This window comes from Dendrobates tinctorius, unplaced genomic scaffold (genome assembly GCF_039654945.1).
Source record: "Dendrobates tinctorius isolate UK_male_01 unplaced genomic scaffold, ASM3965494v1 ptg000070l, whole genome shotgun sequence".
Lineage (NCBI taxonomy): Eukaryota > Metazoa > Chordata > Amphibia > Anura > Dendrobatidae > Dendrobates > Dendrobates tinctorius.
Window position 1 is genome coordinate 26,478,373 of NW_027361738.1, and position 17,162 is coordinate 26,495,534.

The 17,162-nt window shown below is 44.0% G+C and overlaps 2 protein-coding genes across 4 annotated transcripts in view; one reads left to right on the top strand and one right to left on the bottom strand.

The window, feature by feature from the left end:
* The window catches only part of DLEC1 (DLEC1 cilia and flagella associated protein), a 121,817-nt gene extending 113,688 nt beyond the window's left edge, over positions 1-8,129 (top strand). For both annotated transcript variants that reach the window (XM_073581481.1, XM_073581480.1), the window contains one exon: positions 7,532-8,129. In XM_073581481.1, coding sequence (XP_073437582.1) covers positions 7,532-7,655 — 124 coding nt within the window. In that variant the 3' untranslated portion in view covers positions 7,656-8,129. The remainder of the gene's footprint in view (positions 1-7,531) is intronic.
* Positions 8,130-8,287: 158 nt separating this feature from the next.
* The window catches only part of ACAA1 (acetyl-CoA acyltransferase 1), a 61,651-nt gene continuing 52,776 nt past the window's right edge, over positions 8,288-17,162 (bottom strand). Inside the window, exons 9-12 of one of the 2 annotated variants that reach the window (XM_073581482.1) lie at positions 13,868-14,047; positions 12,192-12,247; positions 9,380-9,525; positions 8,288-9,278 (exon numbers count right to left, since the gene is read on the bottom strand). In XM_073581482.1, the coding sequence (XP_073437583.1) occupies positions 9,203-9,278; positions 9,380-9,525; positions 12,192-12,247; positions 13,868-14,047 (458 nt within the window). In that variant the 3' untranslated portion in view covers positions 8,288-9,202. Of the gene's footprint in view, positions 9,279-9,379; positions 9,526-12,191; positions 12,248-12,712; positions 12,738-13,842; positions 14,048-17,162 lie in introns of those variants that run through there. The other variant, XM_073581483.1, reaches the window with a different exon arrangement.

Below are 17,162 nucleotides of genomic sequence, written 5' to 3' on the forward strand. Positions count from 1 at the left end.
GTCTCTGGTCCAGGGGAAACCCTTTCCCCCGGAACAATGGTTGGTGGTGACGACCGATGCAAGCCTGCAAGGTTGGGGAGCAGTTTTCCAGAGTCACATAGCCCAGGGGCGGTGGTCCGTTCAGGAGATAGTTCTCCCGATCAACATTCTGGAGATACAGGCAATACGATTGGCCCTGCAACATTTCCAGTGTTTCCTGAGACACCGGCCGGTGCGCATCCAGTCGGACAATGCTACAGCAGTAGCATATGTCAACCATCAAGGGGGCACGCGCAGCCAGGCAGCCATGCGCGAGGTCGGACTGGTACTGCGTTGGGCAGAGACGAACCGCGTGGTAATTTCAGCGGTGCACATTCCAGGAGTCGAAAACTGGGCGGCAGATTTTCTCAGCCGACAGGGGGTCGCGGCAGGGGAATGGTCCCTGCACCCCGAGATCTTTCAGCAGATCTGCCAACGGTGGGGGACACCAGACGTGGACCTTATGGCATCCAGAGAGAATGCCAAAGTACAAAGGTTTGTCGCTCGATCCCTCGATCCGCAGGCAATCGCAGCAGACGCTCTGGTGCTCCCGTGGAGCCAGTTTCGTCTCCCGTACTTGTTCCCCCCGCTGCCGCTGCTTCCAAGAGTTATCAGGAAAATAAGGAGAGAGAAGGTTCCAGCAATTCTGCTGGCCCCAGACTGGCCCCGGCGGGCCTGGTATGCAGATCTGGTCCAACTAGTGGTGGACGTACCCTGGCGTCTTCCAGATCGGCCGGACTTACTGTCCCAAGGGCCGATCTGCCATCCGAACTTAGGGGCCCTGTGTTTGACGGCGTGGCCATTGAATCTTGGCTGTTAACACAGGCAGGATTCAGGCGCGATGTGGCGGTCACGATGGTGAGTGCCCGAAAGCCTTCCTCGGCGAGAGTATATCATCGAACTTGGGAAGTTTTTTTCCGTTGGTGTAGGGATCGTGAAGTGGCTCCTCTGGTTTTTTTCGATCCCCAACGTACTGGCTTTTCTACAGGCAGGGCTGGACGCAGGGTTGGCTCCGAGTTCGCTCAGAACGCAAATCTCGGCCCTGTCGGTGCTTTTCCAACGAAAAGTCGCTTCCGTCTGGCAGGTTAGGACGTTTATGCAGGGGGTCGCACATTTAGTACCCCCCTATAAGGCGCCGACGGAATCATGGGACCTGAACTTAGTGCTCAGGGCCCTTCAGGAGGCTCCTTTCGAACCATTGCAAGAGGTCTCCTTACCTTACCTGTCCAGAAAGGTCGTTTTTCTAGTAGCTATAACGTCTATTAGGCGGGTTTCGGAATTGGCGGCCTTATCTTGTAAACCGCCGTTCCTGACCTTTTATAAAGATAAGGTAGTTTTAAGGCCAGCTCCTCCCTTCTTGCCGAAGGTTGTGTCTGCATTTCATATCAACGAAGACATTGTCTTACCCTCGTTTTGCCCGGCACCGGTGCACAGGGTAGAGAAGGCTTTGCACACCCTGGATCTGGTAAGAGCTCTTAGAAGGTATGTGACAAGGACAGCGCCATTCCGCCAGACAGACTCTCTATTCGTGGTTCCAGAGGGGCGGCGGAAGGGGCTCGCTGCGTCCAGAGCGACTTTGGCCAGATGGGTTCGCCTGACGGTCCAAGAAGCTTATCAAATCAGTGGCACGCCGGTTCCGGCAGGGATCAAGGCTCACTCGGCACGGGCAGTGGGTGCCTCATGGGCACTGCGACACCAGGCTTCAGCGGAGCAGGTATGCAAAGCAGCTACCTGGTCCAGTTTGCATACGTTTGTCAAACATTATAACGTACATACCCAGGCATCCTCGGATGCAAGCCTGGGAAGAAAGATTCTCCAGGCAGCAGTTGCGCACCTCTAATCAGGGGCGCAAATTAGCATGGATTGGGTGAGCTAAGATCCCGCCCAGAGGACTGCTTTAGAACGTCCCACAGTCTCTGTGTCCCCCAATGAGACGAAGGAGAAACATGGATTTTTGTGAGTACTCACCGTAAAATCCTTTTCTCCGAGACGCTCATTGGGGGACACAGCACCCACCCTATCAGCCAGTTGGCATTTACTTATTTTGAGTTATACAAATCCTTGTACAAAGTTTAGGGTGGCCCCCTTTTTCAGACATATAGTTTCTTGCCTGAGTTTAAGGCGCGTTCTCCTACTGCTTATGCACTAAACTGAGTTACGCCCGGCCTAGGGGCGAGGGTGTATGCGGCGGAGGAGGAGCTAACTCTTTTTTTGTACACTTAGTGTCGGCCTCCAGACGGCAGAAGCACACACCCACAGTCTCTGTGTCCCCCAATGAGCGTCTCGGAGAAAAGGATTTTACGGTGAGTACTCACAAAAATCCATGTTTTCCCATGATACCCCTGCGGACTCCTATCCCTTTGAGGGGTATTGACGCTACTCCTTTGGCGGAGAATAAACTCCAGGTTTGAACCCAGGTGATAATGCGGGTCGCCCCGGACCACCAAGAAAATTGTACATTTTGGTGTTGCACAATTTGCATGATACTATTGTTCTGGGTTTTCCTTGGTTGCAAACTCATAATTCTGTTTTGGACTGGAAATCTGTGTCTGTGGTGAGTTGGGGTTGTCAGTGTGTTCTTAGGGACACTCCTGTTTTCTCCATCTCTCCCCAGTCTCATGATATTCCTATTTGGCTGATTTTTCTGATATATTTAGTGAGTGTAAGTCTGCGTCTTTGCCTCCTCATAGGAGTTATGACTGTGCAATTGAGTTAACGCTCGGGTGTAAATTTCCCAAGGGTCGGCTTTTCAATTTATCAGTACCCGAACATGATGCTATGTGATCTTTTATCAAGGAGTCGTTGGAGAAGGGTCATATTAGACCATCCTCGTCACCTTTAGGCGCTGGCTTTTTTTTGTGGCCAAGAAAGATGGTTCATTAAGGCCATGTATTGACTATCGTTCCCTTAACAAAATCACTGTTAAATATCAGTACCCATTACCCCTGATTTCTGATTTATTCTCCAGAGTTAAAAGTGCCTGTTGGTTTACCAAGCTTGACCTCAGGGGGGCGTATAATCTTATTCGCATCAAGCACGGGGATGAATGGAAGACGGCGTTTAATACTCTGGAGGGACATTTTGAGTACCTGGTGATGCCTTTTGGGCTCACTAATGCCCCTTCTGTCTTCCAATCTTTTATGAACGATATTTTCCGGGACTTTGTGGATAAGTTTTTGATCATCTATCTGGATGATATTTTGATCTTTTCCAGTGATTGGGATTCTCATGTGGAACATGTCCGGACTGTGTTCCGGATTTTGAGGGAAAATTCTCTGTATGTTAAGGGATCGAAGTGCCTTTTTGGTGTACACAGGATTTCATTTTTGGGATTCATTTTGTCCCCGTCTGCTATTGAAATGGACCCGGCCAAGATTCAGGCCATTTATGATTGGGTTCAGCCCACTTCTTTGAAGGCTCTCCAGAAGTTTTTGGGTTTTGCTAATTTCTACCGTAAATTTATAAGTAATTTTTCTGGTATTGTTAAACCACTGACTGATTTGACCAAAAAGGGCGCTGATGTGGTGAATTGGTCTCCAGAGGCAGTCTCGGTATTTCAGGAGCTTAAGCCGGGATTCACTTCTGCTCCGGTTCTATGGCAACCTGATGTCTCACTCCCATTTCAGGTGGAGGTAGATGCTTCTGAGATTGGTGCAGGAGCCATTTTGTCCCAAAAAGATCCGGTGACTTCTAAGATGAATCCCTGTGCCTTCTTTTCTCGAAAATTCTCCCCATCTGATTGCAACTATGACGTGGGGAATCGGGAATTGTTGGCCATGAAATGGGCATTTGAAGAGTGGAGACATTGGTTGGAGGGAGCTAGACATCAAGTTGTGGTCCTCACCGACCACAAGAATTTGATTTATCTTGAATCAGCCAAACGCTTCAATCCTAGACAGGCTAGGTGGACCTTGTTTTTCATGCGTTTTAATTTTGTGGTCTCTTTTCTTCCAGGCACAAAGAATGTTAAGGCGGACGCCCTTTCTAGGAGTTTCTTTGCGGATTCTCTTGATGTGACCGAGCCTACTACCATTCTAAATGAGGGTGTAGTTCTTTCCGCTATTTCACCTGATTTGAGACGTGCCCTGGAGGAATTTCAGGAGGACAAACCTGAACGTTGCCCTATGGGAAAATTGTATGTCCCTGACCAGTGGAGGAAAAGAGTAATGTCTGAAATTCATTGCTCCGCGTTTGCTGGTCATCCAGGTATTTTTGGTACCAGAGATTTGGTGAGTTGGTCTATTTTGTGGCCTGGCTTATCTCGTGATGTCAAGAATTTTGTGCAGTCCTGTGGGACTTGTTCTCGGTCAAAGCCCTGTTCTCGTTCTAGTGGGTTGTTGATGCCCCTGCCGGTGCCCAGGAGGCCATGGACCTATATCTTAATGGATTTTATTTCCGATTTTCCTGTCTCTCTGAGAATGACTTATCTGGGTGTTCTGTGATAGATTTTCTAAGATGGTCCATCTTGTACCACTCCCAAAGTTGCCATCTTCTTCTGAGTTGGTGCCCTTGTTTTTACAACAGGTGGTTCGGTTGCACGGGATTCCTGAGAACATTGTGTCGGACAGAGGAGTCCAGTTTGTTTCCAGATTTTGGAGAGCTTTTTGTTCCAAACTGAGAATTCAGTTATCTTTCTCCTTTACATTTCCTCCTCAGACCAATGGGCAGACTGAGAGAACAAACCAGACTTTGGAGTCCTATTTGAGATGTTTCATATCTGCTAATCAGGATGACTGGGTCTCATTTTTGCCCTTTGCCAAATTCTCGCTAAACAATAGAGCTAGTTCTGCCACTTTGATGTCGCCCTTTTTCTGTAACTTTGGGTTTCATCCTCGATTTTCTTCAGGGCAAGTGGAATCTTCAGCCTGCCCAAGTGTTGACTCTGTGGTGGAGAGAATGCAGCAGATTTGGGACCAAGTGGTGGATAAGTTGTCCCACTCTCAGGAAAAAGCCCAACGGTTTTCCAACCGGCATAGGACCATTGGTCCCCGGTTTAAAGTGGGTGATCTGGTTTGGTTGTCTTCAAAGAATATTCCTATGAAGGTTGCGTCTCCAAAATTCAAGCCAAGATTCATTGGACCTTATAAGATTTTGGAGATCCTTAATCCCGTTTCTTTCCGACTGGCTCTTCCAGTAACGTTTAAGATCCATAACGTGTTTCATAAATCTTTGTTGAAGAGGATTGTGGAGCCAGTAGTTCCTATGGCGGCGCCCCCTGACCCTGTATTGGTTAAAGGCAATTTGGACTATGAGGTAGAAAAAATATTGGATTCTCGTTTGGCTAGACGGAGACTCCAGTACTTGGTCAAATGGAAGAGTTATGGCCAGGAGGATAATTCTTGGGTCTCTGCTTCTGACATTCATGCCGAAAGATTGGTTCGTGCTTTTCACCGGGCCCATCCTGATCGGCCTGGTGGCGTGGATGAGGGTTCGGTGACCCCTCCTCAAGGGGGGGGGTACTGTTGTGAATTCGCTTTCTGGCCTCCCTCTGGTTATTACTGAAGGTAATGGAGCTGGTCAGATCGACAGAGGGGTTGCGAGTTCTTTCTGGGCTCCCTCTGGTGGTTACTGGAGGTAATGGAGCTGATCTGATTGACAGAGGCTAGCCACCTGATAATGATGATGACGATTGGAGATCTGGGGTTTCAGATTGGGATTTAAGACAGCCGACTCCCTCTATCCCTGCTGGTGATTTGCGTCCTGTTCCTCCTGAGGTCTGATTTCTCCAGCTCTGTCCCTGCGTGTTCAGCTAAGTGGTTTATTTGCTATTCTGCATTTGATCTGGTTTTGTCTCTCTCTTCTTGGTGCGGGTCAGCCAGCTCCGGCTGGGGCTGTGCTGAATCACCACCCTTATGTTACTGCTTGTGCCAGTTTGTTTTGTCCCGTTATATTGGTCTCTTTTTGCTCTGCTTTCAGAATATACCAGAGTGCTGATATAGTGGGGGGCGAAGTCGTGTGACTTCAGTGTTTTTTGCATCAGACGTGTTGGTCTTTATGCAGGTTTTTTTGCGTGATTGCAGACAGTGTCTTTCCTTTCCTGTCTAGTCAGTGTGGGCCCCATCATTTGCTCAGTCTATTTTCCTGCCTGTGTTTGTGTTTTCATCTTGTCTCACCGACAATATATGTTTGGGGGCTATCTATTCCTTTGGGGTCTGCTCTGGGGCAGTTTAGATTTCCCCTTTCTTGCTTTAGGCTGTTAGCTCTCCGGCTGTGCTGAGGCGTCTAGGATCATCATAGGTACACTTCACGGCTACTGCTAGTTGTGTGGATAGGATCAGGGGTCTGCAATCCACTTGGGTACCAAGCTCTCTGGTTTTCTGTGGCTTAGCCTGGACTTGCTCTCCTCCTCGGTGACCTATTCATAACAAACCCCTGGCAATCAGCTGATCTCTTGGTGACTTTGTCATAAAATGGATTGTCATGATGAGTGAAACCCTTAAAGTCCATGAGAATTGTATCCAACCATTGTGAATAATCATGATCTGCTGATCGTGTACTGTCTGAATGTTGGTTCCTTATGACAACATTAGCTACTATATGTGATATGTCCATTCTTTATAAGGCCCCCATGCACATTAGATGCCATTGGTCAAAAGATGCTTCGGCTGATCGTTTGGTTGATAGCCATTTCGCTCATCTCCCCCATAGGCCCCCTCACACACATCCTTTTTTTCTTGGGGGGGGGGGGCCTTTTTTTTTTTTAAGTACTGCAAATACGGACACACACCCATTGTTTTCAATGGTTGTGCGTACATGTCAGTTTTTTCACACAGTGTGTCTGTGTGAAAAACCTGCAGATATCCTTTTTTTCCAGCAGAAAGGAGGAAATGCTTGCCGCACACATTCACATTGATGACACACGGATGAAATGCGTGACATCCGTGTGACATGTACTGGAATGAAACGCTCTGGCAGCTGGGAAAAGCTTTACAGCTAGCGGTATTCCCAGGCACCGGGCAATGAGTACAACTGTCATCATCCTCACCTGATCTCCTGAGTGACACCAGGCGACGCACATGACCGTTGTAGTCAGCACCTGCCCCCTGGAAATAGCAAGAAGTTTTTTTGATCTTCACAGTTCTGCATTAATAAAAACAATGTTGTTAGGTTCCCCTTTATATTTTAAAACCAGCACAGATAAAGCAGACAGCTGCAGGCTTCTATTATCAGGCTGGGACGGTCCATGGTTAATGGCCCATACCGAGCCAAATAATAGAAGCCCAAAACCGTCCCAGAATTGGCGCATCACATTAGGTGCCCAGAATCTGGTGCTTTACCTTCCTCACCAGCAGTTCGAAGTCGAACATGCCTGATAGATATCGTCCCCGACAATCAGTTGGCCGCACCCTGGTACACATTAGAGTGTCAGTTGCATCCAGTGATATTGGTGGTTTCAGCCAACATTGGTGTAATGTACATGGGGGGGGGGGGTGTTTATTTCCAACACGCTTTTTCTGTAAATGTATACACACATACTGTATAATATGACAACCTTTATATTTTATCCTCATAGGACAAATAAAGACTACGAGACTGTAGTCACGGTGCACGGCATGCTGGGCGAGAAGGCACTGAAGTTACACATTAAAGGACGAGGATCCTATGATGAGAAACATGAGGCGTTACTGAATGCATAGCTGCAAAGTCTTTTCTACAATTAATTTCTGTATTTTTTAAAATGTAACAATTTATACTGTAGGTGACATAGGTGGAATTTCTTCTAAGTTTCAGTCATGCAATCATTTTTATCCACATAAATTATGTCCTGTAACGTTTCAGGAAAAATCATCGATATTCACTCAAATATAGCAGGAGCAGATTATATTGCAATCATAAGGGAATTTTTTTAATGCTCTTAGATTTTGTTTTTTGTTAATTTTATATAATAAATATATAAAATTAACAAAAAACAAAATCTAAGAGCTTATACAGCACCGATATATTCGGCATCGCTCTACAGCCATTGTCCCCAGGTGGGTTCACAGAGACCATGCGGCTGTTGCCCTTCACATGGACCCAGTTCCGTATTCGGTAGCAGCAGATGTTATTTGTCAGTAAACTCTATGCTGTGGGTTCAATAATTGAAGAACTAATAAAATTTCATCTACACATTCCTGAAGATATCAGTAGTGCAAAACAGAGATCGGTTGCGTCTATGGAGGTTGATGGCCTCAGGGGCCTCGGATTGCTGGACACACCACTGATTAGTGACTCCTATGCTTTTTCGATAGTGCAGTCACTTTCCACAGAAATGATTGTGAGATATGGAAACAGGAAAATTAGGTTTATTTGTAATCAAACGTTAAAAAGTGTTTATCTTTTCACAATTAGTATCAAAAACATTCAGTTATTATACAGCAGGAGGCGACACCGGGGATTGTATATGCAGCCAGAATTAGAATTTCAGATTCATGTAAAACATAATTAGACTTAAAAAAGCACATTGTTAGCAGCACGTATCAAAGCTCCCAAATGTTTGGATGATCTGGAATAATTATTGGTGTGAAGATGGAATCTTTTAAGGCTAAATGGCTAAAATCTGAAATTTAAAGGGGTTTTCTAAGATATTTATCTTGTTTTCTAGGCATCTTCTGCTTAAAAATAAGTCATGTAAAACCCCAACTGCTCCAGAACAGTCTCTTCCTCTGGTCTTTATTGACATGGCTGCAGCAGTGATATCATGACTATAAGATGTGACCACTGCAGCCAATCACTAAGCTGAGTCATATACTGACAACACAGTCATGACCGCTAAGCCTAGTGATTGCCTGCAGCTGTCTACATAAAAGACCAAGGGCGGCAGCAGGGGTGAAAGTGAATTATTTTGTTCTTTTTGAAGCAGAGGAAGCCTACAAATTAAAAGATTACATATATCCGAGAAACCCCTTTAGCATAATCTAGCCTTTCCTTAAGTAACCAGTATTTAAAGTAAGACCGTGATGGCAGGAGTCCTGGGAATGTAATATGGTGACAGATGGGTAATGGGGGTAATTAATGGTCAATTTCAAGGGACATTTATGGTTTTAAGACTTAACTCCAAATTAATCAAAGAACTGTTACCGGCAAGAGAGCGCAAGAAGGGTATTTGTACTCATGTAGAATTAGTACCAAATGAAACCAGTGTTTAGCAAGAGTATGGCGGGTCAGAATCTGTGATGAGACAAGGCTCGGATTATTACAGCCTTCAGTTTCCAGGATACTCGAACACAGCAGCCGCTCCCATGCCAGTGCCAATGCACATTGATACAACACCATAACCCCTGCAAAACAAAGTGTGTGGGTTTAGTCAGAGGCTGCTAGGATTACAAAAGTGATAAAATTGGGCATAGGTTAATAAAAGGCTATTGAAAAGAAAACGTACCGTTTACCCCTCCGCTTCAGCTCGTTGAGTAAAGTGACCGTCTGCCTGGTACCTGTGCAGCCCAGGGGATGTCCAAGCGCTATGGCTCCTCCATTGGGATTAACTTTCTCCAATGGGATTCCTAATTTCTCTACACAATACACAGCCTGGAGAAGACAAAATCCAGAGTTTATTGATAAGGCGCTCAGAATGTGAACAGCTGGGAAATACAGTTGTGGCCAAAAGTATTGACACCCCTGCAATTCTGTCAGATAATACTCAGTTTCTTCCTGAAAATGATTGCAAACACAAATTCTTTGGTATTATTATCTTCATTTAATTGGTCTTAAATGAAAAAACACAAAAGAGAATGAAGCAAAAAGCAAAACATTGATCATTTCACACAAAACTCCAAAAATGGGCCAGACAAAAGTATTGGCACCCTCAGCCTAATACTTGGTTGCACAACCTTTAGCCAAAATAACTGCGACCAACCACTTCCGGTAACCATCAATGGCTTTCTTACAATGCTCTGCTGGAATTTTAGACCATTCTTCTTTGGCAAACAGCTCCAGGTCCCTGATATTTGAAGGGTGCCTTCTCCAAATGCCATTTTTAGATCTCTCCACAGGTGTTCTATGGGATTCAGGTCTGGACTCATTGCTGGTCACCTTAGAAGTCTCCATTGCTTTCTCTCAAACCATTTTCTAGTGCTTATTGAAGTGTGTTTTGGGTCATTGTCCTACTGGAAGACCCATGACCTCTGAGGGAGACCCAGCTTTCTCTCACTGGGCCCTGCATTATGCTGCAAAATTTGTTGGTAGTCTTCAGACTTCATAATGCCATGCACACGGTCAAGCAGTCCAGTGCCAGAGGCAGCAAAGCAACCCCAAAACATCAGGGAACCTCCGCCATGTTTGACTGTAGGGACAGTCTTTTTTTTCTTTGAATGCCTCTTTTTTTCTCCTGTAAACTCTATGTTGATGCCTTTGCACAAAAAGCTCTACTTTTGTCTCATCTGACCAGAGAACATTCTTCCAAAACATTTTAGGCTTTTTCAGGTAAGTTTTGGCAAACTCCAGCCTGGCTTTTTTATGTCTCGGGGTAAGAAGTGGGGTCTTCCTAGGTCTCCTACCATACAGTCCCTTTTCATTCACACACCGACGGATAATACGGGTTGACACTGTTGTACCCTCGGACTGCAGGGCAGCTTGAACTTGTTTGGATGTTAGTCGAGATTCTTTATCCAACATCTGCACAATCTTGCGTCGAAATCTCTTGTCAATTTTTCTTTTCCGTCCACATCTAGGGAGGTTAGCCACAGTGCCATGGGCTTTAAACTTCTTGATGACACTGCGCACGGTAGACACAGGAACATTCTGGTCTATGGAGATGGACTTGTAGCCTTGAGATTGCTCATGCTTCCTCACAATTTGGTTTCTCAAGTCCTCAGACAGTTCTTTGGTCTTCTTTCTTTTCTCCATGCTCAATGTGGTACACACAAGGACACAGGACAGAGGTTGAGTCAACTTTAATCCATGTCAACTGGCTGCAAGTGTGATTTAGTTATTGCTAACACCTGTTAGGTGCCACAGGTAAGTTACAGGTGCTGTTAATTACACAAATTAGAGAAGACTCACATGATTTTTCGAACAGTGCCAATACTTTTGTCCACCCTCTTTTTTATGTTTGGTGTGGAATTATATCCAATTTGGCTTTAGGACAATTCTTTTTGTGTTTTTTCAATTAAGACAAATTAAATGAAGATAATAATACCAAAGAATGTGTTTGCAATCATTTTCAGGAAGAAACTGAGTATTATCTGACAGAATTGCAGGGGTGTCAATACTTTTGGCCACAACTGTATGAAGATCTAAAATAGGATGTCCTAGTCTGAAGAAGGACCGGGCCACCAAATATTCCACTCACTAGATACAATGATTATACCAGGAGCGGACATTTCATTGGTACAACCTGTGCGGCCGCAGAGGAGCCCAAGAGATAAAGTAAAAAAAATGGTTAGGGCGCAAATGGATCTGCTCATGTGATATACAGTGCCTCTAATGAAAGCTGATTACAAGGGCGGGTGTACACAACCATATAAAGCGGATGAGCACTATCTGTCGTTACGACTGATCGCTCTCATCCCCATGTTATCGTATGGGGCCGTGCACATGTCTGATTTTTTTCCTTGAACCTAGTTTGTCCAAGAAAAGAAACTGCAGCATGCATGAGTTGCATCCAATTATCACATCTCACTTGGCCATTCAGGTTTATGGCTCTGTGAAAAAAAAAAAAAAAAAAAAAAATAGAGATTTTTTTTCTTCTTCATATCTGAGCAAATGTAATTAGTTGTCAATTGACAATCGATCATGTGTGGATTCAGGTTGGGTCTATCTTGATACGACGATATGAAGTTGGAACAAGATTTGACTGACAGAGATTATTAGATTATAATTTGATTTGGGTTACAATAAGGAGACTTCAGATATGTAGCTCTTTAATTGAGACTAATATTAACCTGTTGTTTTGTATCTTCCTTTGTACTACTGTAACAATTTTGGGAGCGGCACTATAAGTAATCAGCTATACCATTTTACCATTAAAATATTGTTTGCATTAGGGTTGTAAACTGGGGAGAAGGGGAGAGCGGGATTAGAGGTGTATGTTCCTCTATTGCGGGTTGTTGTTTTCTTCTTTGTTTTTTCCTTTTTGTATTGAAAAATTCAATAAAAATTACTTTAATTAAAAAAAGAAAATCGATCATGTGACCCCAGCCTAAAAAGGTGACAGAATCCAAACAGGATACATTAATGTCAATGAAAGCACTTACCTGACTGGCAAAAGCTTCATTAATTTCATACACATCTATATCGTGAACCGTGAGGCCTGGAATAAAAAAAGGTGTTTTATCTAACCCACTTTTAAACGAAAATACTAAGTTAAGAAACATCATACAGCGTAGCCACCTACAGATGGCACAATAGTTTACATCTTCTGGAGGAGAGCTAATCTCACACCTTGAGCATACCGCACTTAAGAAGTATTGGACGGGTGGGATTCCAGCTCCTTCCTTCTTTCCTTACATGCTTTGCAATCACAGAAGTCTTCTGGAGTATAATTTGGGACTTCCACTCTGCAAAAGGCCGTCCTATCCTACTGGATGTCCTCTACCCTCCTCTGTCCCCCTGTATGTATGTTGTAATCTGATGTTAGCCATTAGGTGACAGCACTCCAGTGGATAAATCCTAAACTCCCGACTTTCAGAACATGGTAGATGCACATGAACTAGTCACGGTCAATGAAATTAAACTAGGACAACCCCAATGGTACATTTTTTGCCATTTTTAAAGGTGAAAGAAGCAAGAGTCACTTATAGCTCATAGAATCTCATGGCTTTCAGTATCATCTTTATGCTGATGACACACAGATCTACATCTCTGGACCAGATATCACCTCCCTACTAACCAGAATCCCTCAATGTCTGTCCACTATTTCATCCTTCTTCTCCACTAGATATCTGAAACTCAACATGGACAAAACAGAATTCATCATCTTTCCCCCATCTCACGTGACCCCCCCTACGAACCTATCAATTACAGTAAATGACTGCCCACTCTCCCCAGTCCCACAAGCTCGCTGCCTCGGAGTAATCCTTGATGCTGATCTCTCCTTCAAACCACATATCCAAACCCTTTCCACTTCCTGCCGACTTCAACTCAAAAATATTTCACGCATCCGTTCATTCCTCACCCAAGAATCTGCAAAAACCCTAGTCCATGCCCTCATCATCTCTCGCCTTGACTACTGCAACCTCATGCTCTGCGGCCTCCCCTCAAACACTCTCGCACCCCTCCAATCTATTCTAAACTCTGCTGCCCGACTAATCCACCTGTCCCCCCGCTATTCCCCAGCTTCTCCCCTCTGTCAATCCCTTCACTGGCTCCCAATTGCCCAGAGACTCCATTACAAAACCCTAACCATGACATACAAAGCCATCCACAACTTGTCTCCTCCATACATCTGTGACCTCGTCTCCCGGTACTTTCCCGCACGCAACCTCCGATCCTCACAAGATCTCCTTCTCTACTCCCCTCTTATCTCCTCTTCCCACAATCGCATACAAGATTTCTCTCGCGCATCACCCCTACTCTGGAACTCTCTACCACAACATATCAGACTCTCACCTACCATCGAAACCTTCAAAAAGAGCCTGAAGACCCACCTCTTCCGACAAGCCTATAACCTGCAGTAACCACCGATCGACCAAACCGCTGCACGACCAGCTCTACCCTCGCCTACTGTATTATCACCCATCCCTTGAAGATTGTGAGCCCTCGCGGGCAGGGTCCTCTCTCCTCCTGTACCAGTTATGACTTGTATTGTTTAAGATTATTGTACTTGTTTTTATGTATACCCCCCTCACATGTAAAGCGCCATGGAATAAATGGCGCTATAACAATAAATAATAATAATAATAATACTAAGCCATAATGGGTGAAACCTTACCTGCCTTCTCTAATGCCACTGGTATGGCATATGCAGGTCCTACCCCCATAATGTCTGGGGGAACCCCAACCACAGCAAAGGACTTTAACACCCCCATTATGGGAAGCCCCAGCTGGACAGCGGCTGAGCGTTTGGCTAATATAACTGCAGCAGCTCCATCACTGACTTGGCTGGCATTGCCTGCAGGGATGGAAAAGTTGGAAAGAAGAAATCGTTAGGGTCGTCATACGTATCCATTAAACTTCCAACACAGATACCCATACTGAGACATAAGAAGCGGATTCTCCTGGTAATAACAGGAGGTGATTCCACGATATTCAGCTTTTAAACCAAATCTCGTGGCAAATAAAGGTATTTCTTCGGTAAAAAATTTGACATATATTCGTCCTGAAATTTGCCGCTTGAGCTGCGATTGGTCATAGAATCATAGAATCGTAGAGTTGGAAGGGACCTCCTGGGCCATCTGGTCCAACCCCCTGCTCAAAGCAGGATTCGCTAAATCATCCCAGTCAGATGTCTGTCCAGCCTCTGAAGACTTCCATTGAAGGAGAACTCACCACTTCTGGCAGCCTGTTCCACTCATTGATCACTCTGTCAAAAAGTTTTTTCTAATATCTAATCTGTGTCTCCTCCCATTCAGTTTCATCCCATTGCTTCTAGTCTTTCCTTGTGCAAATGAGAATAAAGTTGATCCTTCTACAATGTGACAGCCCTTTAGATATTTGTAGACAGCTATTAAGTCTCCTCTCAGTCTTCTCTTTTGCAAACTAAACATTCCCAAATCCTGCAACCTTTCCTCATAAGACAGGGTTTGCAGACCGGTCACCATTCTGGTCGCTCTTTTCTGAACTTGCTCCAGTTTGTTGATGTCTTTTTTAAAATGTGGTGCCCAAAACTGGACACAATATTCCAGATGAGGTCTGACCAAAGAGGAGTAGAGGGCAATAATGACTTCACGTGATCTAGACTGTATGCTTCTGTTAATACATCCTAGAATTGCATTTGCCTTTTTTGCTGCTGCATCACACTGTTGACTCATATTCAGTCTGTGATCTATTAGTGTACCCAAGTCTTTTTCACATGTGCTGTCACTTAGCCCTATTCCTCCCATTCTATATCTTTTTTCATTTTTATTGCCCAGATGTAGTACTTTGCATTTCTCCCTGTTAAAAACCATTCTGTTAGTTGCTGCCCACTTCTCCAGTTTATTTATATCTTTTTGAATCCTCTCTCTCTCTTCTCTAGTATTAGCTATCCCTCCTAGCTTTGTGTCATCAGCAAATTTAATCAGTTTACCCTCAATTCTTTCATCTAAATCGTTGATAAAGATGTTGAACAATACAGGGCCCAGGACAGAGCCCTGTGGTACCCCACTTGAGACATTCTTCCAACTGGATGTGCAGCCATTTACGACCACTCTTTGGGTCCGATCACTAAGCCAGTTATGAATCCACCTAACAGTTGCCTTGTCCATTCCATACTTAGTCATTTTTTCAATAAGGATTGTATGAGAGACTTTGTCAAATGCTTTGCTGAAGTCAAGATATACTATATCTACAGCATTTCCTTGATCCACCCAATCAGTGATACCATCATAGAAGGAAATTAAGTTAGTCTGACATGACTTATTAGTTACAAACCCATGCTGACTCTGTTTAATCACTTCATTCTTATCCAGGTATTGACATACATGTTGTTTAATAATTTGTTCAAAGATCTTTCCTGGTATAGAAGTCAGACTCACCGGCCTATAGTTGCCTGGGTCCACCTTCTTCCCCTTTTTGAAGATAGGAACAACATTTGCTCTTCTCCAGTCTTCTGGCACTTCTCCTGTTCTCCAAGAATTTTCAAAGATTATGGAGAGGGGTTCAAAAATTTCTTCTGCTATCTCCTTCAGTACTCTGGGGTGTAATTCATCTGGACCTGGAGACTTGAATTCATTTAGGTTAGCTAAGTGTTTCCTCACTATCTTTCTGTTTATAGATATCCTGGATTCTTCTATTCCCTTAATAGGACAGTGAATAACAGTTGATGTTACATTTCCTTTCTGAGAGAAAACAGATGCAAAATAGGAATTTAAAAGTTCAGCCTTCTCAACATAAAGTCTTACAATTTAATCATTTTCATCCTGTAAAAATCCTATAGCATCTTTGACTTTTCTTTTACTTATGACATATCCCCAAAATCCTTTAATATTGCTTTTGACATCTCTTGCAAGCCTCAATTCATTTTCAGCTTTAGCTAATCTGATTTGTGCCCTGCAGGTTCTGCAGACAGCATTATATTCTTCTTTAGATATGCCTCCCTCTTTCCATTTTATAAACATTTTTTTCTTTTTAGCATGTGCTTAAGTTCTGTGTTCATCCATCCTGGTTTCCTTAAATGCTTCCTATTCTTCCCTCTTTTCGGAATTGTTAACAACTGTGCTTTGAGAATTTCATTTTTCAAGATTTCCCATCCTTCCTGGACATTTTTGTCTTTAAGGATATCCAGCCATTGGATCCCTCCAATTCTCTTTCTGAATCCCTTAAAATCTGCCTTTCTGAAATCTAACCTTGACGTCTGAGTCTTCACAGGTCTTCCGCCTCTAGTTATCCAAAATTCTAAAATAGCATGGTCGCTACTTCCTAGGGTCCCAGCCACTTTTACCAACTCAACCATTTCCTCCCTGTTTATAAGGATTAGATCCAAGGTAGCAGTTCCCCTTGTTTTCTCCCTTACCTTTTGGAAGATAAAGTTGTCAGCAAGAGAGGATAAGAATTTCCTTGACCTGTTAGTTTTGCCTGAGAGAGATTCCCAACAAATGTCTGGATAGTTGAAATCTCCCATGACAACTATGTCATATTTTTTGGAGAACTTGGCCATTTGATGCATAAAGAGTTCATCCATATCTTCAGCTTGCACAGGCGGCCTGTAGTAAATGCCTACAATGGTGTCCTTTCCATTGTTCTGTCCTTGTATTCTTACCCAAACAGTTTCCACAGAACTCCCAGTCTCTGAAGCTTCAATCTCTGTGCAGATATACGCGTTTCTAACATACAATGCGACACCTCCTCCTCGTTTATCAAGTCTGTTTCTTGCAAATAAGTTGTATCCTTCTAGTCTTGTATTCCAATCATTTGTATCGTCCCACCAAGTTTCAGTGATTCCAATGACATCATATTTCTTTTCCTGTGTTAGTAGTTCCAATTCTCCTTGTTTGTTGCCCATGCTTTGTGCATTAGCATACAAACATTTTAGTTTGTGATTGGTTTCTCTTTCTCCAATATTTTTATTAATTAGATTCTTTCGTCTT